Source organism: Alligator sinensis, unplaced genomic scaffold (assembly GCF_000455745.1).
Source record: "Alligator sinensis unplaced genomic scaffold, ASM45574v1 scaffold1267_1, whole genome shotgun sequence".
Taxonomy (NCBI): domain Eukaryota; kingdom Metazoa; phylum Chordata; order Crocodylia; family Alligatoridae; genus Alligator; species Alligator sinensis.
This window is the reverse complement of record NW_005842446.1, coordinates 1265327-1275801: the sequence shown is the minus strand read 5'-3', so window position 1 is coordinate 1275801 and position 10475 is coordinate 1265327. Positions and strand designations below refer to the sequence as shown.

The 10475-nt window shown below is 42.0% G+C and overlaps 1 protein-coding gene across 1 annotated transcript in view; it reads left to right on the top strand.

Moving 5' to 3' along the window:
- The first annotated feature begins 4072 nt into the window (after positions 1-4072).
- Positions 4073-10475, top strand: part of LOC102381491 (cerebellin-1-like) — a 10689-nt gene continuing 4286 nt past the window's right edge. Inside the window, exon 1 of the mRNA XM_006030458.3 lies at positions 4073-4135. Within this exon, the coding sequence (XP_006030520.1) occupies positions 4073-4135 (63 nt within the window). The remainder of the gene's footprint in view (positions 4136-10475) is intronic.

Genomic DNA, 10475 nt, shown 5'->3' with positions numbered 1-10475 from the left:
CCCTATTTTTGGGCTGAAGACAATATTGTAAAATACTAGATGTGCTTATACTTTAGAATCTGGAACATAATAAATCAAATACAATTTCCTTGGCAAGTGCCTTTGTTTTGGAGTTGGATAAATACTGCGTATTATGACATTAAAAGAAAAAAAATCAGAATTATATCACATTCTTAATGGCTATCATGGTGCTTTTAAACCTAAGCACAAGGTGAAGTATGAACAAGTTGGTATCTACACAGATGGGGCATTTTTATATGTGCGTGGGGAGCGCTTTAATTAGTGTGTCTCACTAATTAAAAGCACCCAATTGTCCTGTGTATCAGCATCCCCATGTTGAAAAAGTGGTGGTGGGGCACTTTGAACTTTTGGCAGCTCATTTAGTGCCCCGCTGCCATTTTTCAGCATGGGGATGATACATGTGAGGCTTGAGTCTGCTGGAGTGTATTAATTTCTGTGCTCCAGTAGACTGATTAATTGAGTCTGTTCCTGTTAGCACTCAATTTATGACCCAGATACTTTGTCCTGGGCAGACCCAAACCGTCAGGCCAACTATGACCTCTCAATTCGTAAATATACAAATTTTATTGCTATACAGTGAATGCAGATAGGAATAATGCAAACAATTCTATATCTACCAGTCCCAGGGTTCACAGAGTCAAGGTACATCTGGCCAGTATGTGAGCTTTACTCTGAGGTTCTCTCTTGAATGCCAGATGTCAACAGCTTGGAGGTTGGAGGCAAAGGCCCAAGGCTGCTTATATGCCCTCTGACCATGGTGCTGTCGGGTTCTCTTCTTGAGGACACTTTGCTGCTCTGCAATCCCTCTTTTTATATTCTTTCCCTCTCCTGATGTCTCTTCATCTCTGGACATCACTGATTGGTTTCCCTGTGGTTGTCATATTGTCTACGTTCTGTCCTGTCAACATATTCCTTTGTTTCAGAAACCCGTCACATGCACACATCCTAATTTGTGTTTTTTCAGTTTCTCCAAATTTGGTCTGTTCCCCAAAACTGGAAATCCCAAGGGCACTGTGACCTGGTGTCACCTTATCTCATGTTATGGAACATGTCTTCAATTTCCCAGGAATATGGTACGTCTTCAGTTTCCCAGCCTGCGTGTTAGCTTCCTGCTTGCCTGTGTCAGACAGTGGGTCTTGAAAACACAAATAGGTTTTCAGAAATCAGTTAGCTCTTGCTGTTGCCCTGGACCATTGTTCTAATACATACCTACTTTACCTACAAGCCAGTTCCCAAAAGCAAACCTGTAAATAGCATTTTTCTAGCCATCAGCTCTGATGCATTGTATTTCCAGTGCATCAGAGTAGGCTCCTTGCATGTGTATAGGAGCCTCAGGTGTTTGTCTTGTTCATTTGAATGTACTATAACAAGAGAAATATATCACGTTAGTAAGAAAGTAGCACAAAAAAATAGAGTGGAGTCTATGACGTATACTGTAGGTCTGTGCTAAACAGCACCGTTCCATTTTGACTTGTATTTCGAGGTTTCAATGGAACAACATTTTGTTTAAAATTTTGTTTCGATTCAAAACCACCGTTCCATTTCGTTGGATGCTGTTTCAATGTTTTGCCCATAAACTATAATGGGGAAGCTTGAAACAGCCTTCCTCATCTGGCAGGTAGATTGGGGCCCAACCTTGGGAGGGCTGCGGGGGCTGTGTCCTCCCGGGGTTGCAGGCCCCCAATCTGCCTGCCAGATGAAGGAGGGAAGCTGGGTGTTGCCGCCTGGGACTGGGGAGCTGGGAAAGGGAATTGAGCCTAATCACTCAGTTCCCCTCCCCAGCCTCATTGTATCACTGGTGAGGGGAACTCAGCTCAGCTGGGCTGAATTGCCTTCCCCAGCCTGATCATAGGGCTGGGGAGGGGAACTGAGTGATGGGGCTTAGTTCCCTTTCCCTTTCTGATCATAGTGCTGGGGAGGGGAACTGAGCCCGGGCTCAGTTCCCTTCCCCTGTGCTGCAATCGGTTTCCCGTAGCTCAGCCACGGGAGGCAGGGAGAGCCAGGGCTTCACTACCTGCCTGTCTGAGCGACACGGGGCTGCGGAGCTGCTGGGAGCGCAGCCCTGGTTCTCCCCTGTCTCCCACCACCTGGCTGCTGGCTTCTTCAAAACTCAAAACATTTCAAAATTTTGAAATGTTTCAACTAGCCTCATTTTGTTTCAAGCCTGTTTTAAAGCCCTTTATTTCATTTCAATTTCACTGTTTTGAGCTCAAAATGAGTTGAAACAGTGTTGAAACAAAACAGCTGGCGAAATTTCGCACAGCCCTAGTATATTGCATACACATATTCAAATGACTTGGGAGACTTCTCCTGCATTTGTTCTCTTGGTAGAAAAATTTATTCAGAGACACCTGAACAGACATTTGAATGCTAAGCCCCCAAAGAGCAGAGAGCTTGGAGTGCTGATGCTGCACAGCCAGGAGGCCACTGTGCATACATCTCAGCATGCTCTGCAGACTCCCTCAGTCTGCCTTGTCACAGATGGCAATGGGGCATAGGGCAGCCCCTGGTTGGTTGACTGAGACTGCTCAGAGTCAGCCTGTGTCTCCATGAAGCACAATGTGAAATTGTGAAGGGGCCATGTTCTGATTCCTGCTTGGATGAAGTAGTAGAATCCATCCCAAATGACACACTGCCTCCCAGGGGTGACAGGGTTGAGGAGAGAACAAAGCATTCTGGGATACTAGAGAGCTGTGCTGTGCCATGGATTCTCTTGGTAGGGTAAAGACATTTGCTGTCTCAGGGGAAACTCTCCTGGGAGTGATTTAACCCTAGTTGTTCCCAGGTTATTTTTCTCTAGGTGTGGCCATTTTTGCTGTGGGAGAAAAGTCATGAACATCTACACACTCGTGGTTTTTCTTAGGAAAGCAACAACTCTCTCAGAAAAATGGAATATCTGTACATGGCCTAAGTTCAAGTTGCTTTACAGACATAAGAACTTAGGGTGTAAACAGATGTCACCAATGAAATGGATCAGCTGTTGTGGGATTGCCAGGGATACATCTCTACAGATGGGAAACCTCAGCTTTCCTCTCTCATAGAGAGATGTCCCAGAGATTATCTGGGATGTATCTCTTTCAGAGGGGAAAGCTGGGCAGGTTTCCAGGGGCTAACGGGCCCGATTCTGCTCAGGAATTCACAGGGCATACAGGATCAGCCTCAAGTCCCAAGAGCACCTACCCAAGGCAACTGGAAAGCACAGGCATCTCTGGACTGCCTACACTGTTGAACTTTAAACTAAACAACTGTATGCTGCAATAAAGCAGAAGAAACTATTACCACCTTTGTCACAGCCACATATTTTGGGTATTTGTGGTATGAAAAGGGGAATGGGACATTTGTTTGCTTGGCCTTTGTGCCACTATAATTTTGTTTTTATATGGTGGCACAAAGGCAATGACTTTTTCTATCCTTAGATAATTGGTTCCCAACCAGCATTATCCAGTCAGACTCTTACGGCTGGTACTCTAAGTCCCTTCTAGCCAAAGTCCTGTTCCTCTACATCCAGATCAGCAGGGCTTTTGCCACCATCTTTAGTGGAAACACAATCAGGCCTTTAATGTTTCTGCTGCCTTTTGGAAGTTATGGTAGGGAGACATTTCCCAAAGCCAGCACTGGAGATCCTAGAGTAACTCTATAATTTATGGGTCCAGTTCTAGTGCGATGCTTTACTGAAAAATGCTAATGTCTTATTTGTAGCAATTTAATATACATGCTTTTATTGTGTATCATAAATAATGTACCATGCCATGGCTTTTTTTGGCAGCTGCCCATCCTTTTATTTAGCACTAGCTTTTTCCCCCATGACAACTGCTCAGATAAGTTATAAATGCCCATTAGAGAGGCTGTCTCTCTCACCCGTCACATGTACTTCCTGCCCAGGTTCTGATTCTCAGAAGACATAGATAGCTACAATGTTAACAGACAAGAGAAGTATAATATAATAAGAACTACTTCTTTCCAGACATAGATCTGCTGCCCTCTGCTCATCTTTGCTTGTAAGAGCAGAAGGTTATATTTTGCCAACTCTGTGGATTAAATTCCTCCATCAATGTATTATGAAGAAAAACAGCCTGCTCGGTATCAGAGGAAAATTGCTGACTTGAAATCTGAGGTGAGGCTCCATCATTTATACTAATGAGCTCACTGGTGAGGAATTTGTAAAATGTTACCATAAAAAACCAGCTGCAGTCAGTGTTGGATGGAACATATAACTCACAATTTTTTGCTGAAAATATATAAAACTACTGATAATTTTCCCATTCAAACAGAGGAGAGGAATCAGTACAATGAAAAGTGACCTCAGTGCAACCCAAAGGACTAGCAAAAAATTGAGTACTTAAAAGTGTCCCTGTAACCAGGGGCTGATCTGACTTCTTTTGGGAAAGTTGCAAATAATTGGCTGAAGAATCAATACATTATTTATTGGAATGACCTCTATGAAATGGTATTAGCTATATTTTAATTGTCTTTATAGTCAGTAGTTAGACCTTCAGAAACGGTGGTGATTTACATAGCTAAAGAGTTTGAAATACAATGGAAGTTTTAATTCTGTCCTGGACTAGAGCCAGATTCTAGTCTTGCAACCATGTCATACAGGAATAATTCCATTGTGGCCAATAGGCCAGACTGAGGTCTACTCTGACTTCTTTGCCCAGCTGCTGCAGCATAAAGCTAGCTTCCTGGATTTCCCCTGCAGTTGCTCCTATGCTGATTAGTGTAAATAAGGGGATGGGGGGTAACTAGGACAGTAGCCCCAGGCACAGACTTTTGGAGGGTGCAAAAAACAAATAGCAGCTGACTGCTGCACTGACAGCCTGGCTATGGCTGCTGCTCCATGCACTGGTGCTGTCCAGGGCATAGAACAGTCCAACAATGCCTCTGCCTATGCCACCCTTGGCCTCTAATGCAGACTTCTGGCACCATGAGAAATAGTATGTTAGAGAAGTCCCCTGCTTGCTGTAATTTACATAGGAATCTGGACCAATATTCACTTCTCCCCAGAATCAGAAGAATAAAATAATAATTTTGAGTCACTTCTACTCTACTTCTTCCAGTCTTGAGCTGAGCAGAGCTCATTCGGACCATATGATCTGGCCCAATATCTGAACCATGAGCCCCTAAGAGAAAGGAAAAGGGAATAAGATTTACTAAGGGAGGATGGAACAGCCAAGGTAAGAGAGAGAGGGGAAAAAAGAGAAAATGCCACCAGGCAAGCAGGTGTTGAATGGAACAGGTGAAATATCTGCTTTCAGTTTAGCCCCACCCAATTCCATTCCCATTTGTCCGTACCTTATGACGCAGAACGATAGAAAAATGGCAGCAATCTTAAGAAAGAACAAAAGCTACTTGAGGGGGAAGAAGCAGAAGCTAGTCTTATTGCCACCTGTGGTGCAGTCAAATAGGCATCTCAGTATGGAGGGTGACCAGAATGTTATCCATCATTTGTAAACCAACTTGAGATCCTTCAGGCAAAATATGCTAAACAAGTACTAGTAGCAGCAGCAGTAGCAGTTTTGTATCCATAGTTCATGAGATGCCCATCTTGAAAAAGTCAAAAATAGGATGTAGAAAGAAATAAGTCTAAATTACACAGAAAAATAAAATTATATTGGTAATAAATGTTTTCAAATAAAACTTTATTTTGCATGTAATTATAATCTTCAAGTGTTATGAATGTATAGGGGAGGAACCAACCCAACAACAGTCCCTGCACTTGCTCATCACTACCGTTAGAACTTAGATCGAATGCACATTACATAAAGCGCATTAATGAATGTGTACACGTGCCCACGATGTCTTAGGCACAGCCACTAGGAAGATGATGTTTGAAAGTATTCCTGCAGTTCTTAGCAAAAAGTGGCAGCTTGGTTTCATATTACAATGTAACTATGTGTTTGAAGTACAACTAATTTCCTCTTTGAGTTAAGTTATTTTTAACAATACACTTGCATGTTTTAACAGAGACATGAGACAAGAAAGAAGCTCAAGCTACTGGTTTCATTATCAACACTCATTAATGAAGTTATTTTTATTTAGAAGCATGACAGCCTTAAATTACATCAAAGCCATGCAATAAGTTCCAAGTTATCAGTAAATCCAGGAGAGGATATCCAGGGATCAGACAGATCAGAGGTTAGAAGGTAAGGTAGGACAGGTCAGGTTGCTTTCTCATAGGAGTTAAACCCTGACGCTGAAAGAACCAAACATCTTAGAAGGCACATTCAGCCCATTTAACTACCTAATTTTGAGTGTGTTTTTCTATAGACTTCAGCCCTGGTCTGTTTTACCCCTATACTGAAGTGCTTTCAAAATTGTCACCTGAATTTTTAAAAGTAGATTACCAGTGTAACATATTATTTTTAGAATCACAATGTTTTTAAAAATGAACAAAAAGCAAGTAAAAAAATGAATCCAATGATACCTACACCTGGAAAGTTTAATATTAAAAATACTTCTACAGTATTATAATAGTAGCTCTCAAATTAGCTGCATTTAAAAAAAAAATTCCCTTCTAACCATCCCCAGGTAATTGCTCATAAGTTTCTTGAACTTTCACTTTTGAAACTGAAGGCTCAAATTTGGCATTAAGGTGAATTTTTATTCTAGAGTTTTGACATTTATATTTAACATTTCTATTTAATGTTTGCTCAGACATTTGCAAACATTAAATATATTTGGAAGAATTTTTCCAGCCAAAAAATGGCTGAGAGTTGAAAACTGAAAATCACGGTGATGTGGAAATATCCTTCATCAGGAATCAGTATGTGATGATGTTCTGGAGGTAATCTGTTTTGACCAGACTAAATAATAAGAGTCTGAAGGTCAGGTTCTGAACATACATAGAAGATAACTTTAGCCATGTTTCTTAGAAAGGATCCATTTGCATAGGCTACACATCTATATTATTGGCTGGATCCTAAATTCAGTTATGGATACAGCCACAGTTTATAAGCTGTAATTCCCTGGCCTAGGACAATTCCCTACTAGCATTTGTGTTGGTCTATGCCACTTACAGGCTCATCACCTGTTATGTACCAACCTGGATATGCTGATCTACTGCACAGCAAGCATCTCTGGTCTTACTTATTCTTTAGAGCATGGAATGCTGTAGATAATTTCTACTGGATAGGACCCTAACAGTTCATTTGCTCCTGCTGTGTCCTTCCTCCCTGAAGTCAATCTGGTTTTTAAGATATTATAATTGTTCGCTATGGAAATGAACCTGATGTCATAAACACATCATAAATTAATGCAAGCATTTCTGATAACAGTAAATGAGGGAAGTTGTAGGTAACTCACAGTGTGGATCTGCAAGAGCATTTTGGTTTAAATCTAATTCTTATATACCTTCAAACTTTTGCACAAAACTCAAACAGATGTTTGGATGAAAAATGAGACTTGTTTACATGGACATTTATCGTTCCTAAATCAGAGGTTTAAGATTTTAAAATTCTATTGAAGAATTGCTTATTGCTTTTTATCTTTGATAACAATGCAACAGTAAGCAAACTGCATTTCATATCAGTGAACAAATGGTATCATGCATGCTATCCAGTTGTGGTCCAAATCTTGTAGTTCTTACTCAGGAAGGAACAAACTAGGAAAAAGATAGCTACTAGGAACTCTTTTCCCCCACTTCAGACTGAATAATTTGCCAACAGATAAAGCTCTCTGGCTCTAGTCAGATAGAATTAAAATTTCCATTGTACTTCAAACTCTTCAGCTATGTGGAACACTACAATTTCTGATTCACTGGCAGAGTGAAGCAGTGAAGCTAGTACTGCAGCTGCCTGTGATTAATTTTCTTTGTGACTAAACTGAATTTTGCTTTCTAGAGATCTGCCTGGCACTTCTAATTAAACTCACTACAAAAGAGTGAAACATGACTTTTTGGCCTTTGGCATTTTTATAAAGAAAATAAACAACACATTCATGGTCCAAGTGGCACAGTAATCACTCTTGAAGTGGTTCTTCATGGGTCCAAGAGAATCACTCAATTGCAAATATATTTTTTAAGATTCTTGTCAAAGTGTTTTATAGTTGTAGGCGGGGAGGGGGGAGGAACTGTAGAAGTTCTAAAGACCAACAGCCAGCAGCTATTTCCCCAAAGGCCTCTTTGTGGCTAGATGCAGCACAATGTGTCATGCTTGCTTTTACTTTGCTCTCAGGAGTATGGTTCCCGGAGTGAAAGTTTTCAGTGAAAAGTAACAAATGTAGATCAATTTCCATATCCAGTGCAGCTCATGGCCCCTCTGCTGAGGGATAATTTCATGCAAAGTGTAATGGTGTGTTTATGATGCTAGACATGGAATGGAGACCCTCTAAACTCACCTCATGCAGGGACCCACCAAATATCCATTAGATGGAAACAGCTGTTGGTCCCTACCAAGCCAAGTTACATTCAGACTAGGAAGCTGCAAATGAAAGGCTTTGTAGCTCACTAGCCATTATCAAAGGCACTTTTCCCCAGTAATGTTACATAACCAGTCAAACAAATCCATGTTGAGAGAATGTCAAGGTCACAAAGTTAAGTACTTAAAAGTTAGGAAAGGTCAGAATGAAGGTATCTTTAATAGTTCTTGACATTTTGCCAACACTGGTAGCTGTGACAAGTTGTGTCATGCAAGATATAAGATACTTGGCAGATCTGTTTCAGTTGATGCCAGTTAAGTGATCAACAGCAGAGTTACTTTAGGCATGTTGGTGCCCTACAAAAATATTGCTGTGCTAAGATCCATTCTCAGTCAAGAGGGTCAATAATACTGACAGCATATTTGAAACAGGGTTTCCTCTAAAGCATAGCCAACACATTAAAAAATACTGTACATAATACAACCATTCTAGCTCCTCTCCACCCTTATCATGTACTCTTCAGTGTCTTAGGGATTTTTTTTCTCTCCACATTATTTTATTATTCCCCCTCCTTTCTGTCCAATTTCTCTTCCTTTTTATCCCTCAATCAAAGAGGAACTTACAAGTTTCTCAGCTGTTCTTGTTCTTACTCTCTGCAATGGGATATGAGTGCTTTCAGCCTCTCTTGCAAAATGATGCTATATAGACTGCCATGTCCTGGAGCCAGAACTCTCAACTTTAGGCCCTGCAAATATTTACATGTATCTGAGCAATTTTGCTGACAGGAACTGTTGCACACAGATCAACAGGACTACTCTTTACAGGATCTTATCCTTCATATTAAAAAAAAAGACTACACAATCATGGCATAGGCATAAGTGGGTCAAAATCAAGAGTTCTAAAAACTCATAATTTTCTGCACAGAGGTATAGTCCCACCCCATAAATATCTTCAATTCTCTAAAGAATATACTGGGTATACTAAACTGAACTCCATATTTTACATGTTAATATCAGATTATCAGGCCTGGGGCCTAGGGTTGAGCGGGGGTCCTGTTTCCCAGGATGTATGATAGTACAGTCATACAGATAAAAAAAGGTCTTGACCTCATAGTTCCCTTTTGATATTCATCTATACCCATTTTTCTTCTGCTCTTCTAATTGCAGTTTTGTGACATCCATGCAAAATTAATTCTGGTAACATGCCCATTTGGCAAAGGCAACCTTTCATTTTACCAAATATGATCCATTCTACGATTTCTAAAAGATGTGATTTCCTTGGATGGTATTTCAGCTTCAGACAGTAGTAGGTTGCTAATGCTTTGGAGGAGGGTACTAGAGTGCCAACAACTAGAAGCCTCCTTAAGATCCATTTCCTGAGCAGAAGGATGGTTTGAAAAGCATGAAAGTCTCAATATGCTTTTAAAATTTCTTGCTGGGAAAAGCTTCATTGAGACAGCACCTACGGCTGGTGAAGTCCTGTTCCTCCCCTACAATTTTCTGCAAGGGTTGACTGAAGTACCAGGAGATCAAGTGACCTAGGAACTGGAACTTCTTGGATCCCACGCCTCTGCTCCGATCTCCACAGAGCAAACCTTAAAAGGGGACCCAACTGCATCCCTAGTTCAGAGGGAGCAGAGGTTGCCAGTCCTGTTCTGTGCGTATTGTGAGGAGCTGCGCGTGGGTCTGGCAGCACTGCTCATACCACCTCTTTTAGGTTTTCCTCTTCCCTAAAGAAAGGCTGAGGACAGGTGAAGGGGCCTGAGGACAGGTGAAGCCCCTGGCCCCTGCACTCTCTGCTTTGAATGGTTTAATAAACCCTTGAGGGGTTAACTCCTGCAAGCCCGGCCCGCTTCAGGGATTCTTTCCCCTCAAAACTGGACTCCCAAGTCGGAGACGTCTGGGCTGCGCCTCCGGCCGCACCGCCTCCCTCCGCCGGCAACGCGGGGCCCGGTCCGACCGCCAGCTACCCGCAGCACAGAGCCGGGCGGGGAGGGGGCTTTCCCCTCCTCCCTCCCCACAACCCAGGCCCGAGTCCCGGCGGCCCCGCAGAGAAGCGGGCGGGCACCCGCACAGCGGGAAAGCCCCAGTGCCTGCAGC